At 37.6% G+C, this 19,772-nt stretch overlaps 1 protein-coding gene across 1 annotated transcript in view; it reads left to right on the plus strand.

Moving 5' to 3' along the window:
- pelo (protein pelota) overlaps positions 1–13,497 on the plus strand; it is a 68,465-nt gene extending 54,968 nt beyond the window's left edge. Inside the window, exons 7-8 of the mRNA XM_065237975.1 lie at positions 12,894–13,000; positions 13,059–13,497. Coding sequence (XP_065094047.1) covers positions 12,894–13,000; positions 13,059–13,156 — 205 coding nt within the window. The 3' untranslated portion in view covers positions 13,157–13,497. The remainder of the gene's footprint in view (positions 1–12,893; positions 13,001–13,058) is intronic.
- The last annotated feature ends 6,275 nt before the right edge of the window (positions 13,498–19,772 follow it).

Here is a 19,772-nt window from a genome sequence, read left to right on the forward strand (position 1 = left end):
TAGTAGACGAAACAAGTCGAAAGGGCATTCGCCTCCGATATTCGGGCGTGCGCGAATAGGGAGGATACAATTCCGTAACATTTTGCACACTCATCGCCATATTCAGAACCACACAAAAAGCTCTCCAGAGTTGTAATCTTGTAACCAAACTTGGAAGCAGGAGTGCAAGTGATTTTGATCGATTCTCTTCGTAGACTTTCTGTTTCGGTAATAACTCGACGGCAAACGCATTCATTGATACGTGTGTTGTTCTGGATGATATAAAAGTATAGCAGAAATAGCGCGAAATAGGTTAGTGAAACCATGGTCACCAAAAAAGGAAATCGATGAAAAGAATTGACTTTTACCTCTCTGCTTTTAAGCCCCTTAATTTAGTCGTCGTTATAGCTATGAAAACTAGCATCGCGCCGCTTTCGGTTCTTGGGTAACACTTGCTGGTTGCAATTCTGCTGTTCGACATTTTCGAAGGACTACCAAAAAACATGAAATTACATTATTTTTAGGGATGCTTAAAAGTCCAATTGTTGATTAACGATTAATCGTATAGATTTTTCCAGCTATTCGATTAAATATGTATTGAATTTTCAATTATTCGAGCGCGTCACCGACATTCCTTCTTAGTTCTACTCGTTTGATTTAGCTCAGTAGAGAAAATAAATAAAAATACTAATTTATTTGAACAGGCATAGAGAAGAGCCATGACGTGAAACAGAATCATAAATTCGCCGAAAAAAAGTGTTAAGCGGCTTTCTGCTAAAGGCTAAGATTTACCAACTTGTTGAGAGAAGAAGTTTAACGAGAAAAACTAAAAAGGGGAGGAGCTCTAACTGACTGGACACTGATATTCTGCGGCTTTCCAACCTGTCGCAGACACCAGTTCAACCTCTTCCAGCAGCAGACGGGCCGAGACTCTTGCGAGTGCCCAATCATATCGATAACAAGTTGCGAGTGCTCAATAACATTTAATATATAAGACCACGTAGTCCTACCATAGAGGTAACTCTAAGACCACTGGGTCCCGAAGAAAATCATTATTATTTTTGGCTCACTCAGTACCAGAACAACGGTCCCAAGCAGTCCCAAGCTATTTCACTCACCCCTACATGTTCTGCATGAATCCACACACCCCTGATGTTATCTGTCAAACTTTCATAGCGAATCAAAACAAACATAGTGTAGTAATAGAATTTCAACTAGAATAGGATACGTTAATCGTTTGCTTGGGACCAATAGGCTACTAAAGTGGTGAGCCAATTTAAAATCGTTAGTTTCCTATTGATTGTTGGTCCTACGTCACCATAGGGCTGTCTCTTGTAGTATTTTATTTAAAATTACTCGTGAAAGCATAACCTTGAATCACATTAAGAGCTTGCTGTTATGCACATTTTTGCTAAATGATTACGAGATATTGACGGATCACACCCTTTTCAATGTACTTAAAAATATACCATTTTAAATGCTAACGTGAAAATGTGTGTTGTAGGGGAAATGGATGTAATGTCGGCCTAAATGCCCTTAATTTAGGCCCATACATAAATTCAGCAACTGACTAAATTTTCAATAGCGACAAAAATATCCATTAGTGGGACGGTACGCGTATGACGCGTTCAACTAGATAAAATTTATAAATAGCAGATTTTTAGCGATGGGCCCAATCTTAGATCCATAGGCCAACATTAGAGCCATTTCTCCTATTAGCTAAATGCTGAGTAATTAATTTTTAAAAAGACGTACAGTGAACTCTCTTCAACTCGATATTGAAGGGACTATCAAGTTAGCTTAGCTCAGTCGGTAAAGGGGCAGCTATCAAGCAAGACCATACTGGAGGCAGCTGAGATCGATTCCCGGTCCGGTCTTTTTTAAGAAATTTTTCGTGTTGAAAAAATAGATAGAACAAATGTTTCTTCGACAACATTGTTTGAAATTTACTTAACTACAACTTTTCTCAAGTATATTTTTTTCTAATTCCGTAAACAAGGAAGTTTGATTTTGAATATCAATTAATTTGGGGACCACCCTAATTAAAAAATGTCAATATGAGAGAAAATGTTATGCAAAATATATTAGCGGGCAGCTATTAGCGGGCAGTAAAACGGACCGATCTGTTCAAGAGTGCGAAAACTAATGACATATCTAGCTAGAGCTGGAATTAGGGCGTGACAGCTTTTGTAAACATCGATTTCTCTCGATGATTTCTCGGAAGCCATGGCTCCCCTGGCAAATCGACATCACCATCGAGTAGAGGAAGACTTCTCCTACCCGATGGATATGTTGGTTTGTGTAGGCTTGCCTTGAATTCGGAGAAATCAACGAGAAAATTAGTCATTGTTTACAAAGGCTGTTACGCCCTAATTCCAGCTCTATCTAGATATATTTCTTATCTATCTACATACAGCCTACTGTGATCGAATGATAGGTGTAGCTTCAATCATGGGTTGCTTGTACTCCTTCACTCTTCCTCAAGCTGTATCGATTGAAGTCCCATCTCCTTCCGGCAGGTCTCTAGCTTCACTCTCGCCAGCGGCTTGGTCAAGGCGTCGGCGATCATGGACTCGGTAGGGCAGTATACAACCTGCATTACGTTGTTGCTTACCAAGTCTCGGATGAAGTTAAGCCGCATTTCGATGTGCTTGGTTCTTCGACTTCCTCCTTCAGCTCGCAGCATTGCTATGCAGCTCTGATTATCTTCGCGGACAACGATCGGCCCGGCAGCTTTCTCACCAACATACTTCATTAGCTTCTCCGACCAGAGCAACTCCCGGTAGGCCTCGGCTAGGGCAACGTATTCCGCCTCGGTAGACGAAAGGGTTACACACTGTTGCTTCCGAGCAGTCCAGGAAATCGGTCCGCCCAGATGGAAAACAGCCGGAGTTTGATTTGCGGTCTTGATGGTTGGCTAGGTCCACCGAGCTCCCGCAGAGTCCGCTTGGCTTCGGTCCAGTCAGCCTGGCTAGGGTTACTTACCTTGCGCCCCAGAATGGACATGGCAATATCGGACCGCGTGTTTACCGCAACATACAGCAAAGCACCCACTAAGCACTGAAATTCGTCCTTCCGTAGCATTGGTTTCTCACGCCTAAAACTAAAATCAAAACCACTAGACTTTTGTCTTGTAAAAGTAAATTATCTCATCCTGGACAACTGACGGTGCATTGGACATGGAAAATGACTCGAATCATGATCATGTCGAGTGTAAATGGTATCAACCACGTGAAATGCGATACACCTAAAACAAAACTAACTTCCTGCTTGCTTTGCAAAAAAAACATCATCGGGAATTTCAATAACCAACAAACAGACATCGATTGCGGTTGCGGACCTTTCGTATCTTTTCCCGGTAAACAGCAGATCATGGCTCAATCGCGGCAAGCCAAAAAATATGGGGCGTATTAATTGCATGCACAAATAAAGCTATTTATCAGCCATCAAAGAGAGGGAGAGAATGTCCATGCCTTCGCTTTGTTGTCAGCAAAATAAAAATAAAAAACTGAATTTATCCACCTATGGTGAGATTTGACCCTTCTTACGTAATCAAATTTTAAGCAACCGGAACATCTCCACTGCCTATAACCGCATATCAGTCCCATATGGATTTTCGTCAATTTAGAAATAACAACGCTATCCACTATCAATTGGCATCTTCTTTCATATTATGTGATAAAACTAAATACTTTGGTTAAGAAAAATGTGAAAACAACATCAAGTTCCATCAATTAAAGTAATCGCATATCAGTTCCATCTTGAAACTCAATCGTCCTGACTTTAACTTGAAAGAACTATTAATGAATATAGGAGAAATGTATGTAATGTTGGCCTAAATGTCCCTAATTTGGGCCCATACATAAATTCAGCAATCGACTAAATTTTCAATAGCGACCGAAAATATCCTTTAGTACCGTCCCAATGACGCTTTCATCTAAATAAAATTGATAAATAGCAGACTTTTAGCGATGGGCCCAATGGTAGATCCATAGGCCAACATTAGAGCCATTTCCCCTACTATGATTTTTTCAAATATTTACATGGGAATTGCACTTCGTAACTTCTACTTCCATTTTCTCAATGCCTACTTTATCCATATGGGACTGATATGTGTTGGTCAATGTGGTCCTGAGTTCTTAATGTAACCAGCAATGAGCTTGTTTTAGGGTTGTGGCACTCGTTTTAAACTGGCCACTCTCCCGGATGTGGCCAATGTAATTTTGAACACTCAATATTTCCCATTTTGACTAGGGTATTGTTTTCGAATTCTGATGTGATTTGATATGTCACATGTTGGGAAATGACTCCTAACTGTACACGATCTATAATGTAAACTTATATGATATATGACGCTCCATTTATGTACATCATATTAAACAGAAATGTAGAATACTTTTTCGAGCTGTGTGGCCACTCGGCATGGCTGTCATAGATTTGGTTTTTGAATTCTGATGTAATTTGATGTGTCGCATGATGGGTATACTCACCGGAAGTTATTCCGGCCATATATCCGGAATCGGTTGACCGACTCCAAAAAGCGTTCAATATACACACACACACACATTCTCCTATGTCGTTGAGCTGAGTCGATTGGTATATGACACTTGGACCTCCGGGTCTCGGATGAAAAGTCGACTTTTCCAGTGATATGTATACTCTTCTCTGTAAGAAAAGTAAAAAATAAGGAATCGCATTCGTGGTGAGCAAAATGCAAAATAACCGTTTCACACCATATTTGCACATTTTATAGACTCTCCGGTTGGTCCATAGCGCTTCGATCGGTGTGGCAATCGTCGAGAGTGCCGCCGCTATTGTTAAGTGGTGCTTAAATCATCCACTGCATAAATACGGCTCTTAAGACAAAGCAGGACCGATTTGTTCGACATGTTCAAAAGAGGTTGTTTGGTTCCGCTGGCTGAGGAGATTATGCCATGATTAATATGTTGAACTTGATGTACATACATATATGTACTTGAAAATCTGAATACTGTAAGCCCTTTTTGAGCCAATATGTTGAAAGAAATTCATTTCAAAATTTAAGATATAGGATAAGTGTGCCAGTTATGGCACTAGTCCTCCCCTAATTGGTCATATGGCTCAAATCAGGTTCAAAATAAGTTTTTGCAAATGCGTGCAAGATTGGCGTTGACGGCGACTCTGTAGCTCTTTACACCTATGGTAAAATCCATAAGCAAACGTCAGACTGTGCGTGAAACATGACGGACTTCGTACTATGCTTTCACTCAATCGAAAATTCCCATAAGAAACTGTCAATCTTTGCTAGAAAAGGTGATTTTTAGACGGTGCCGTCAACGCCAATAGTATCGAGACTAACATCCTGTGGAAGAAATGTTGAATTTAATGAAAATTTCAAGAATTTATGGCCAATTAGAGGACCACTAGTGCCATAACTGGTGCACTTCCCCTATTCATCAGGGCTGGTAGCGAGCCACATTTTAGTGACTTGGTCACTTTTTTCAAGTCAGTCACTAAAAAGTCTCTTTTTTTAAGGCCAAGTCACTGAAGTCAGTTTTTCTTGTAATAAGTCACTATTTTCAACTTTTTTAGCGTGAATTTATTTCAAGATTGATTATTCTTTGCGTTGTGACGTTTAATCGTCTTTCTCTATATACAGGATGTCTACTAATTTTTCTGGATAAAATTACCTGAGTTTTCCAAGTAGTTAAGTCCAAGATCTAAAAATATTCAATGCTTTGAAGTTTCGTATTCCATGTACAAGTTCAAGATATTTGAAATACTCAAAGTGCCAAAATTAAGTAAAGAAAAATAAATGATTTATTTCAAGTTCGTAATAAACTTTATGAAAGATTAGAGATCTTCAATGCAGTCCCATCAACTTTACAACAATTGTAGGAATTTTGGAGAAGTTCTGAGGAATGAAAGAAAAATGCTGAGAATTTCAGTGAAGCTCTATAAACAAACTGTAGGAACGTAAAGGGCGAACACGAAATTATTGCGACACATTCAACAGGGCATAACTTTTTTACCATTGGGTAAAAATCAACCAAATTTTGCACACTTTCTCACTGATGTGTATTGTGTACATGCTGTCAAACTCGAAGTCGTGTTTTTCGATTCAACGAAAATGGAGGTGAACCAACGCGAGTTGAGAGAACAAATTCTTTCCAAACACCTGGAATTTCCTGACCTGTCGCACCGGCAGTTGGGAAAAATGTTGAACATTCACCATTCAACCGTCTCCAGAGTGTTGAAGCGGTTCCAGGAGCGGTTGACGTTGGACCACGGCAAAGGAGCTGGAAGAAAACCGGGACCGGAGAACAAAAAGACGGAGGGAAAGGTGAAGCGAATGATTAAAGCAAATCCCAACGTCTCAAGCCGTGATTTGGCTAAAAAGATCGGCATGTCGCAGAGCTACGTCCAGAATGCAAAGAAGAGAGCTGGACTACATACATACAAGGTACAGAACTTCCCAAACCGCGATGAGCGGCAACAATCGACGGCTAAAACTCGGGCACGGAAGCTCTACACGAAACGAAAATCAGTTATTTTATTCATGTGTTTCACTTATACATTTTTGCCAAAGCATCAGCCTTATACATTCCATAAGACAAACCACATAGGTCCTACAAGAATGTATAGAAGGTATGTGTGACCGCTTATACATTTCATTTGACACATGAGATGCATTAACTTTTTGCAAGGCGTCTGCTTATTAGTTGACTAGGTATAAAGAGATTTCTATCCATGTACGAGAAGATGCTGACAAAATATGGCTGCTGTGTGATGGACGACCAAACGTATATAAAAGCCGATTTTAAGCAAATTCCGGGGTTGGAGTTTTTCACCGGCAAGAGCAAGTTCGATGTGGACGACAAATCCTAATTTGAACTAAGAGCTTTATGGAAGCTTCGAGAACATCAAGACAGGTCAGAGAATTAAAGGGCAGTTCAAATAATTTCAAGGAAATAGTAAAACCCGTATAGAAGTTTCGAAACTTCAGCAAAGCTCCGGAATTTCCGGAAACTTCAGCGGAAAGCTTCGAGAGAATTTCTGGAACGTATTTGAAGAGTGTTATATCATGGAGAATTTAAGAACTAAAAAAAATTCGAAAATTTAGGTAAGTTGATAAGAGAACATCAACAAAGTTCCATTAATTAAAGAAAAATGTGAGAACTTTTAGCAAGCAGCGATATCTTCAAGAAATTCCAGAAACTCCTAATAAATTTAGGCATTTTTAGATAGTTTCATGACATTCAGCGAAGTTCCTAGTACTTCGAGGACGATCAGATAGCTTCAGAATAATCCCAGTACAACAAGCTGAATGAGAACTGCAAAAACTTTAGACATGACAAACGTTAACATGAGAGAAGTCACATAAATTTTAAAGAACTTCAGCGAATTGTTAAACCTTTACAGGAGATCCATGATCGTTAGAAAAATTGAGGAAACTTTAGGAAGTCCTATAAAGTTCAGGGAAGTTTGAATTTGATGAGAAGTATTGTGGGCATCAGGCTAGTTTATCAAACTACAAAAGAACTTCAAGGCAGTTTCATTAACTTCAGGAAAAATTTGGGAACATTCAAGTAGTTTTGAAGCTCTCAGAATAGTCTATTCCATATCCAACGGAGATTTCAATTCCTCAAAATTTAGATGAAGCTATCCTCAAATTTTTTTTTTTAGTTTTCCTCGGAATTACCTTGAAATTCTCCACAATATGAACGCTTTGGAAAGATTCTCCGAATATTCAACAAACAACAAACTCTCCTGAATTTATTTTCCAAATTCCTTTGAAGATGTCCTGGAGTTATTCTTAGATTTAATTGTAATCCTCCTTTTAGTATTTTAATACAAATTCCAAGGACTTATGCTCTGGATTCGTTTTCTACCACAAACTTTATGAAATTATCCTCAGAATGCCCTTGGAGTTTTCATTAAAATTTACTTTTAATTCAATTCAGGGTTTCTTGAAATTCTACCCAAAACTTTCAGGCTTCACATGAAATCAAAATTCCTCAGAACTAGGGAAGAGCGCTACTTCGTCATAATAGCCCATTTCCGTTCTATCGAGAAGAAGTCATCAATAATATCAATGATTTCACCATGCACAACACAATAATACGTTTGTTCCGATCCGTTAGTTCATAAGCCACAACATGAAGCATATTACAGCGCATTGTATGAATATTTACACTCATTGTGTGTGTATGTGTGTATTCAATCTAACCCCCACTGGCCGGCAGTGGTATTATGGAAGAAATTTGCTTACAACAATCCTTGATGTAATAGCAAGCAAGTCCGGGAGTTAGAAAGCGATAGCTCTACTGCAGATTCAGCAACCCATTTCAGAATGCCTGGTAATTCACGTCCATTCCGAGGTTACTTTCACATACAATAAGCCCCGCATGTAAACACTACCGTTATCATATGAATAATGGTACTGCAAACACACTTCCAGATTTCGAAATGTGATGTTTCGAAATCTGGCGCGTATTTAGTAATATATGGAAACATGCATTTATGATTGATTATAAATCAAATGGATCTCACCAAATTCTGCCTCCGAAATAGGACCGGTTTGTTCACTCGCGGTAATCGAAAAAAATCTTCCGCGTTGTTTTTACAACCCAACATGACATTTTGAATCGCATTCGAAGTTTTTCAATTGCACCGAATTTTTGCTTGACACCTCATTCGCGTGCATTCTCCGGAAGGCAGAACGCCAGCACCAAGAAAAGAAAAAAAATACCCGGTAAAACTCTTCTTGGGAGGGAGGCAAAGTACCAAAAACAAGCTAAATGAAAAACCGACCGACGCGACACCACAGCAACACAGCTACTCGAAACAAATTCTTGTCCCAGATTTTTCACGTTAATTACAATATCACTAAAAAAAACTTCTTAAGACGTGATAGATCTTAATTTACACTTATCCACACGCGAAAACTAATATTTGTTTGATTTGGATCAATGAAAAAATATGCGAAAAACAGATGAAAACAATGCCAGCAAAAACAAAACCAACCGTTCGCGGACAGAGCCTACTGCGTTTTTTCTGTATGAATATTTACACTCATTGTTCTCAAAACAAAAGAAGCGCTCCTAGCGAATCCACTTTTTGTACCATCATCCGTAGGACGAAGAAAATCTAATGGCGTTTCAATGCGTTGGGACGGAATTGAAACTCGTAGGACGAATTTAGATTCAAGAAACAGTGTTAGATTTTTAATAATATCTCAACATTGTTTGACTCTTCATCAAATCCAACGGTACGTATGGAAAGGTGAATAAATTTAGAAGTTATCTTTGTTGAAAACATTTCATGTTTTGTTCAAACCCTTTCAAAAAAGAGAGGTAAATTGCGGTATGTGCTTAGTAGGACGGAAATTAGATCAAAAGCCCTACCTTGAAAGAAGATAGCATTTCCAGAACAACATGTGAAAAGGGCATACAAGCTTTTTGTAAACAAACCTTCTTATGCCCTTTTCTCGCCACCCATATGACACCAACGCAAACCTTTAACATCACCGGGTAGGGGACATTTTCCCCTTCCCGATGATATTGCTGGTTTGCGTGGGCGACCCTCGGTTGGTGAGAAAAGGGCCTACAAAGGTTTGTTTACAAAAAGCTTGTATGCCCTTTTCACATGTTGTTCTGGATTTGATGTTTTTTTGAAAGATTTTTTTCCAGAACTCCCTTGGAATGAGGTTCTTAGAAATAATAATAAAATTCCACGAGCCTTTAAAACTGTGCATGGAATTTGACTCCAGATTCTTAAAACTTCTTGAGGTATTATAGCTTTTGTGTGCTACTTTTCTTCTCTTATGTCACTTTTTAGTCACTATTTTAACAACTTTAAGTCACTATTTGGTCACTTATTTCTTTAACAGTGACCATGTGACTATTTTTGTCAGCAGTGATCACTACCAGCCCTGCCTATTCTAGAGGACATGGTTGGCAAATGTCATTTTCAATGAAAGATCTCACGCGAAATTTACAGAGATACTTCTGTCACTATCATTGGATGAGAAAACGATGATAGAGATTTTCTTCAAAATCTCATCGAATTTTTTGTCATGACAGAACGTGACAGTGTTGTGATCATCGTAATTACTAGCTCATTTAATACTATTGAAGTTACTTGTACCGAGTAAATCTTAATAATATATTCACTCTACCGATTACATACCGTTTTTTGCTTAAATTCATCTAAATCAGCTAGAAATGTTGATGTCAAAACCGCATAAGAATTATTCTCATGAGTGCTTGATCATTGAAAATGACAAGAAAGCTAATGATAGGTAGTCTCGTCTCGTGATAGTGAGAGGACCTGTTTTCTCATCGTCACATGACGACCGTGATATTTACCAGCTCTGGTTGGCATGCATTCCGTATGTGATAGCATTGCAATGAGTTGATGAAATTTGTTGCGATAGGTCTGAATTTGCATGTAGACGATTTAGATCAAGAGCCTACATGGAACAAAAAAAATACCAATTATTGTGTTCCATTCACTTAGGTCGAAAGTTGCGTGCGGGAAGTTTTTTTTTTAAATAATGCGTTTATTTTTCCAGGCTCATTTGCTGTAGCTTTGCGGAGCCGATATTCATTGTTTAGATCACCAAACGTACGGGAAGTTAATTTTGAGTTAAAAGGCTTGAAGTAGTTATCATTCGCGCACATGTTGACATACTACTTACTACTACCCGAGTAGCACACTTCCGTTAAGAAAAGTTGCAGCAACTTGTTTATGACTGAAATAAGTCGTAAAGAAGTTTCTACAACCGATATGTGACAAGCGTGCTATTAGGGTACTCAATATTAACTCGTCGTCAACTTCAAACTACTCAATATTAAGTTGTGCATGACTTACTTAACGTTAACTTCCCACATCTAGGTGGTTTTGCTCTTCATTTTTTGACAACAAACCTGAGAGCGAAAGAAAAGCACTACTCGATGGTAAGTTTAAAGAATTCAATCGTTGTGTAGTTTTGGTTTTCCGTGTTGTACGTAGTAGCCTGGATATGTTCCCCTATCTCCAGAAGGACTTTATTTTTCTCTACAACTTTGTCTCAGACGTCATTTCGATCAGAAGTGACGTTTTCTTGCTACAATAGATTGAAAAATGGCATAGCCGCCATTTTGAAAATAAATTACAACATCCAAAATGGCCGAATTTGTGTAAAAATGTGAATGATTGCCCATAACACACAATTATGCAAAATTGTATGCAAAGTGGAGAAGTTGAGTCCTTTTCTATTTTCTATCTATATACCCTAATATATATGCGTGTTTAAGGGACTTGATTCATGAAAATCTGAAGGATTTTCCCGATTCATCCAGATAGATAGTCTACGTGGGTTATGAACAGCATCTCATCTCTTGAATTGATTAATACTTTTGTTTTAGCCAGTTTCAAACCGCTTCAAATAAGTAGTGGATCATTAAACCCACAGAGACAGGGTTCGTTTGAAAATGGAACAATTTAATGAGCCGTGGTAAGTTTGCCAAAGTAAAAAAATAGTGCCTTGTTCCTGATTAGCTGCTTTATTTCTCTAAATCAGAGCTTCTAATAAGGTGAAAGGAAACTAGTGGCAACTTGGTGGTTAGTTTCCACCAGAAATGGAATCGCTATGGTAATAGTGTCTCTGCAACCTTAAGTTGACCGTGTGAAGTGCGCGATGAGTTAATAATTGTTCACACCATTAACTTTTTCCGTAAAATCAACCTGGTAGCAAACCATTCCGGGCCACATAAATCATAAATCATATTCTCAAGCTCCTCACTATCCCACTGGTCGAGTATAGGCATTTTGCTCTCAGCTCAGGTGGTGTGCGAAGCGTGAACCATATTTTTCTGTACGCTGGATCTAAAAATAATACCTTTCGATAGATTAAATTAGATGGCAATAACTGCTATGGCTAATGATTATGCAATTTCGATCTAAAATATTGAACTATTTATTTAGATGCGAAAATGAGGAAAGTAAGAACGGGAGCATTTTCAGGTCGTGTGACGAAAATTCTCAATGCAAAACCGTTCGTGTTTAGCGTGGAGAGAATCGTAAACATTGGCTGTGCTATAAATAAAAGACGCATGTGTGACCGGCTGAGAGGAAAACGTGATTATTTTTTGTCGGTTATAGGGTACAACAGGGCTCAAGAGACTTCTTATGCTTACGTTAAGATTCTTAGGAAATATAAACTGCGAAAAATAATTGCAATGGATAATAAAGTATTTCAATCACTTGATCGATTCTCTCCTTAATTTTCTATTGGATCGCCACGACCGTGTTAAGATATTTTCGGACATTTCCGACGATTTCAGAAGCAACTATTTAGTATCTAGTACGACAAAGACGATAGAAAACTTTTTTGTAGCCGAGTTATTTACGAAAGAGAGAGAGTCGATGAAGAGAATCGATGATTGGTCTATTTGGAAAGTGAATTTGTGTTCCGTAGTAAAGTTTGAGTGGTAGGAAACGTCAATCAATCACCACTCGAACTGTTCTGTTTCGAAAAGATCTGGGTGCTGAAAAGTAGTACTTTTCGACACTGTTATTTTAGTTAGTAAAAAAGATCATTTTGTTATTCAAAACTGTGTTGTCGAAAAGTGCCAAAAAATCTTAAATGTAGATATTGACACATTTTCTTAAAATCTCTGGTAGAGAAAGTAGATATAGAAATCCCAATACTGCTCGACTTAGTGATTATTTAGCATGCAGGGTTTGTTTACACGCTACATTCAAACAGATTGAAATAATCCGCCGGAAAGCCGGTATTAATCAAAGTGTCTCCTTTCCCAACCGTTGCAGATGTTGTTGTGTTTTTTTTGCCGAAAAACAAAACATGACTCACACTGCTCGAAACGTTGTCGGTCTAGCCTAATTAGTATGACCTTTTTCCGTTCTCCGTTGATCTTCTTTCTCCGCAGATGCCAAGATGTCGCAACGAGGAAGGAGTACGTCCAACTGGTCGACTCGGTGCGCGATTCCGGCGGGGAGGTGAAAATCTTCTCGAGCATGCACGTGTCCGGGGAACGTAAGTGACCTATTGCAAAGCAAAGCAAGCAACAAGCGGTAATTCCACTATCTTTCAGAACTGGCACAGCTCACGGGTGTGGCGGCAATCCTTCGCTTCCCGATGCCGGAACTCGAGGACAGCGAAGACGAGCAAAGCGATTCCGACTCGGACTAGACCCGGCGATCGTTCCTTTTGAATCGGTTTCCGCGATAATGTTTAGTTGGGAAAAGCGTTTAGTTTGATCATTTATGATTATGTTTGTCATGATAATTTATGTTACATACCTAATAGTATGCCCTCAGGAGGAAGCTTAAGAACTGAAAGGTAGGTTTTTCGAGCTTCGAAAAAGAAAAACAAAACAGATATTGCTTGCTACTCATCTATAGAAACTATACGCAATCGAATCAAATGTCAGGTTGAGTTTTTGGTATAATTAATTGTACATATGCTATTGTATTTGTATTTTAGTGATCAAAACTATTAAAATATTAATAAATGATGTACCAGCATCTAAATGGTTGTTTCCTTCCGCTTTTTCAAGACTCCGCATCCATCATATAGCTTTAAATGAGACTGTGTGTGTTTGATTCTCGATTAAATTACTCTGTCCCTAGGCGCTTAATTCAAAAGTGACACAGCAAGAAGTGGTGTTAGTTTGTTGGTGAAAATGAACTATAGAGCTTTTTGACGTTTAATCGGCGCACACTAATGCAGCATTTAAATTGAAGGAGTGCGAGCAAGAGGGAAACAGATTAGTGTGAAAACAAACTATCCATTTATCCCTGTGTGCTAGATAGAGAAAGACTATTAAACGTCAAAAAGGTCTATGAGCCATTTGTATGGCAAATATTGATCACTTGCGCAGGAAATCAATTTGGCAAGGCATTTAGGACCAGGATCCTCACCCCATGCGACACTCCATTCAAAGAATTCCACGAAACTCGTTGTGCGTTACGGTGTAAGATCTACGAAATCGAACTTTGGCCCTAAGCTCTTCTTGTTGACGGGTATGAGCAACGTATCCTGAATTTCGTTATTAAAACGTCCGGTGCTTCCATAATACGGGAATTGCGTATTTATTTCATGATAAAATAGACCTATTCTGCCCGGCGTATGAGGTGAGGTGACACGCTTTCGGGTGAGGCGAATCTCCGTGCAAATCAAGAAACCTATTCTGCGCCGCGAGTAAGGTTAGGTGACTCTCCATTTGATTTGCACGGAGAGTCATCTCACTCGCGGTGATCAGTGATGGATCGCTCTTTTGGGACTTTTTCATTACTTTTTAATGTAGAATGCTTACGTTAAATCCAATTAAATTTTTAGGTAACCCATCTTAAAATAGATAGTTTAATGCTATTAATCTCTCTATCAAAATTCAAAATGTTCGCACCGTAGAGCCTCATACCCTGGACAGACTACCCAGACAACCAGAAGTCGTATAACAATGTACAGACAGTATCGTAAATTGCTACAGTTTAAGTCAAAATCGCATATTAGAATGGCATACCTCGCATTATGTTTAAGTTAAATCGTATAGAATGCAAATTTCCGACTTATATGCGATGACTCATTTTTCCGTCGTACTGTATCACAAATTTAATCGGATTACATCGTAAGACTTTTCAAAATGGATTTGTTATTACAGATCAAATCGCATATGATGTTAAATCAACTCGTTTAAAATTAAACGAAAATATGCACGTATATGGCCTCCACTTTTGTACGTATAAGCCATTTATTTGCATTCTATACGACTTGTTTGTTTGTATATATGTTTGTATATCACGAAAACAACTTTGAATATACGTGCATTCTGGTTGTCTGGGTATGGCTTATATCATGTAATATAGGCTGTCTTGAAATGAGCACTCATACATAGGATTTCCAGTGAAAACTAGATGTATGAGTGCTCATTTCAAGATAGCCTATATTACAGGGTGTGTGACGAATTTTTGCAGTAAATTTCAAATAGTAATTTCTCATGCTTGTGCATCATGATTTAGATATATTTGGCAGCACTGGATAGCTTATACTGTTAGGTGTAAGATTTAAACAAACAATGTTGAGTAAACGTAAAGATGTCGAAACAAGAGAGCAATCTGTCAGCCGTTGTCGCTTTGTTGCGCGCCGGAGTATGCATGAAGGAAATAATTCGGTCGGTAAATGTGTCTGAAAGAACAGTGTATAATATTAAAAAAGGCTTGGGAAAGTGATAAGACGGAGCACCTGCTCATACTGCTAATAAAGCACAGAAATGGCTTACGGAAAATATTTCGTAAATTTGGGAGGAAGAAATTTGGCCCCCAAGCAGTCCCGATATCAATCCGTTGGATTATTTTGTATAGGGCGTCGTCCAACGGGATACCAATAGAACCCCTCACACCACACTTAAGTCGCCAAAAGCTAAAATCAAGGCAGTGATGACATCTATGGATCGAAACATTTTAAAACGTGCATACTGCAGTTTCCGGAAGCGTCTAACTACAGTCGTCGTAAGGGAAGGCAATTTTTTTGAATAAATTTACTTACAACTTCCATATGTTGCGAAAGAAAATAAATCGCACAAAATTCATTGCTAGAATAACTAACTGGTGTATTTTTTCTCAAATATGCCATTTACTGCAAAAATTCGTCTCGCACCCTGTACATGATATAAGCCATAGTCTGTCCAGGGTATCACTCTGTGTTTTCACTGAAACCACACTCGATAGCGCTCTCAAGTGTACCTTAAGTGAAAACACAGAGTGTGGCTCTACGGTGCGGATATTTAGAATTTTGATAGGAAGATTAATAGTACAAAAGTATCTATTTTTAGATGGGTTAACTAAACATTCAATTTCGTTTAACGTAAGCATTCTCAGGGCTGGTAGTGGATATCTAATATAATAGTAGTGACTTTAGTGACTAAAATAATGAAAATATTGACCAAATAGTGACTTTAAAGCAATAAAAAAGTGACTAATAGTGACATTTATTGATCGAAGAAAAAATGGAATTTAGTTGACTGCGAGAAATTTTATAAACTCACAATCACAACCCATCCTGAACATTTTTCATGCTCCTTCAAAATAAAACAAATAATGGTTACCGATCCCATAAATTTGCCTCGAAAAATTATCATTTATTTATTATACATGAATCAGGAATTCAGGAAAACCGGGGAAAAGGCGCAAATTCGAAATCACCGGGAAAAAATCGGGAAAAGTCCGCGAATTTCGATGACAAACCGGGAAAAATAAGATTCTGGACCTTTAAACAATCGCAAGGCCCCTAGACCGGAACATATTTTCAGGATACAGTCACTTTAATGAACTAAATTTTATGAGATTTTGATGCAGATAACAGCAATGTTTTTCAGAGAAAAATACCAATAGATTTTTTAAAGGACTCTAAGAGAGATTTCACTAGAACTCCAAGTCATGTGTTATGGGACTTCAGACGTTCTGAGTAGAATATTTAGGTAGTTCTTTTGGAAAATTCATGACGATTGTGAAGCGGACTCAAGGTCCATTTCAAATGGATATTCGAAATAAGTTTTTAGAAGAATTGTGATGGAAATTCAAAGGAAATTATTAGAAAATTTAAAGATAATATCAAGCGAATTCTGAAGAGAGTTTCATGGATCTCACAATAAAAACCAAGGGAGTCGAATTTGGAGGGAACAACCCAAGTAACCAACAAGCCCGTTAATCGCCCTTTTTGGTATATACGGCTGCTATACGACTGATATAAAGTTCGGAAACACTATATTTACCTTATATCGCAAAAAGAGCGTAGTTAGCGGGCTTGATGGTTACTTGGGAATTCCAAAGGAATTCTGAAATGAGTTTTATGAGAATTCCTAGTTTAATTCCAAGAGCATCTCGAGAAGAATTTCAAGGGTATTCGGAGGAGAATTCCAAGCGAATTTTCAGAAGAATTTAGTGGAGAGCTCCAAGATAGTTATGAGCAAAATTGTGTGATAATTTTGAGGATAATTGCATGTAAATTATAAGGAATATTCAGACTAATTCTAAATAGAATGTTAAGAGTAAGTTTAAGTAAGTTTTTTCGAAGCGAATCTTAGGATGAATTCTTCGATTTTTTTTTTTTTTCTGAAATGCTGTATAGACATTTTCAACGGTCTCTCGGTGAGAATCTCAAATTAATTTAAGAGAAACTAGGGAATATACTACAATAGATCAAATAAATGGTCGCAGTGGTAATGTACCCAACAGGAAAAAAAGAGAAACTCTGAAAATAACTCTGTGATAGGAAATTATTCTAAAGGAAATTTGAGAACATTTCATAAAAATCCTGTAAAGAGTTTTGAGCAAACTTTTTTTCAATATAGTTAAAACATCGAAAAATCTTAATGACTTCTTGATAAGAAGCTAACGATTTTTTCAAAAAAATTGGGTATTTCCCTGTTGTGAAATATACATTTAAATTAAGCATATATACGATTGAGCCGAAGAGATCACTGAGCTAAATGGGTTTTAATTTAGTTATCAGAAATTTTCTTGGCTCAAATCAACCGGGAGAGTTACCAAAATTTTGGGAAAGCCCCGGGAAATTACAAATTGGGATTTGCTGGTCACCATGATTATGACAAATGCTAATTTGATTTTTGTTTTGTGTCACCCAAAATTTGAAAATTTAGCTCTTTTTAAAATTATTTTCCACTCTACGCTTTATCCTTAAAGTACACATTTTTTTATTATTGATTTATGAATTTATCATTAATGAGTTACTTACTCGTCCTATTTGAGTGATGTCGGACAAAAAATGAAAATATTATTTGCATCTTCCTTATGCCTTATTAGGTAATCAAATAATAATAACAAGGCAAATGTTGACAATTTTTAGACAATAAATTTTAAAGACCTCGGATATAGAAACTTCTGAAACACCTCAGATTTGTATGCTCTAGGAGCTAAACAACTTTTCTAGATAGCGGTCCAAGAAAAAATCTCATTATTCTGGAACGAGGAAAATTTTCTAAGATGGAGGGATCGTGAATACACACGGCAAATTAATCTGATTCATATTTGACTCAAGTTCACTTGAATTCGCAAAAACGTAAGTCACAGAAATGAGTAAATTTTTACTCAAAGATGCGTAATTTTCACTCATATATGAATAAATGGCATTCAAATATCAGTCATATTTGCTCATATTTGAATAAAAGTTTACTTTAATGCGAATTTAAGTGAACGGGACTTTTATATGAGTCAGATTTATTTGCTGTGTAAAACAGTTTGCATGTGTCTCGAACTTAACATCTGGAAATCGAAAAAAAAAATTGAAACATTCCGGGATATCAAAATCTCTAAGACAAACAAGTTAAGAAACTTGTGCGGCCCGGAATAATTTTCATATTTTGAATATAGGGAATGTAAGTTCACAGTCTTGAAAAATTTAAATTAGTAAATTTTCCTAGACCATTTTTTGAAATATCTTAGACTTGGAATCACGAAGTAAAGAAGTCAGGATGTTGGAATCAGATTTTTTTATCGAAACCTCAGAAAATTTGCGATTAAATTTTCTTTTACTATTTCAAAATCACAAGGCAAAAGAAAAACTTAAAAATTTTATAATTTTGTCTGGAAAAAAATCGAAGAGAACGGACCTGAATGTATAAATCACGGATGAAAAAAAATATATATATATTAGTGATTCTATCAGCACCAATTGGACAGTTCTGGTCTGTTCGCAACTCTTCTTTGTCGTGTAAAGAATGTTGTTGTGTAAAGAATTTTTTTTTTCCAAATCGAGCTGTTACTTGATGTGATTTTTTAAAGGAAAATTATTAACTCTTGACATTATTAGTCGTAAAAAAGTGACTTTAGTGACTAAATTTTAGGAAATAGTGACTATAGTGACTTTTAGGTGAAAAAAGTGACTTTTTAGTGACTGACTTGAAAATAGTGACCAAGTCACTAAAAAGTGACCTGCTACCAGCCCTGCATTCTATACTAAGGCTGTGAACCATTTGCCGAGTTAAATTTAACTCGTAGTTAAAAGTGACATTTCGAAAGTTATTTCTTATGTTCGAAAATCCCCGTGCTGTCGATCGACTGGTTTTCGAGCCACGGTCGTCAAAATTTAACTTCTTGTCTGTCAGAAATAACCACGCTCGGATAGCAGGGTTAATCGATAACTTTCCATCTGTCAAATTTTAACCAAAAGTTAAAATAATCCACCAAATGGTTCAGAGCCTAAAAGAGCGATCCATCCATGGCAGTGGCTATTGTCACCTCACTCACTACTGACAGCGAGTCACCTCACCTCACTCGCGGCGCAGAATATACCTCAATAGACCTTTTTGAAGTTTAATCATCTTTATCTATCTAGCACACATGGATGAATGGACGGTTTGTTTTCCCACTAATCTGTTTCCCTCTTGCTCGCACTCGTGCGCTTTAAATGGTACAGTAGTGTGCGCCGATTAAACGTCAAAAAGTTCTATATCTTATTTCTGTTCCTTAGGCTCTGAACCATTTGGTGGATTATTTTAACTTTTGGTTAAAATTTGACAGATGGAAAGTTATCGATTAACACTGCTATCCGAGCGTGGTTACTTCTGACAGACAAGAAGTTAAATTTTGACAACTGTGGCGGTCGATCGACAGCACGGGGATTTTCGAACATAAGAAATAACTTTCGAAATGTCACTTTTAACCACGAGTTAAATTTAACTCGGCAAATGGTTCACAGCCTTAGTAGTGAGGAGTAACGGAATATGCACTAAGGCTGTGAACCATTTGCCGAGTTAAATTTAACTCGTAGTTAAAAGTGACATTTCGAA

The sequence above is a fragment of the Ochlerotatus camptorhynchus genome, unplaced genomic scaffold, assembly GCF_037179485.1.
Source record: "Ochlerotatus camptorhynchus isolate MF236.1 unplaced genomic scaffold, CSIRO-AGI_Acam_v1.1 ptg000667l, whole genome shotgun sequence".
Taxonomy (NCBI): domain Eukaryota; kingdom Metazoa; phylum Arthropoda; class Insecta; order Diptera; family Culicidae; genus Ochlerotatus; species Ochlerotatus camptorhynchus.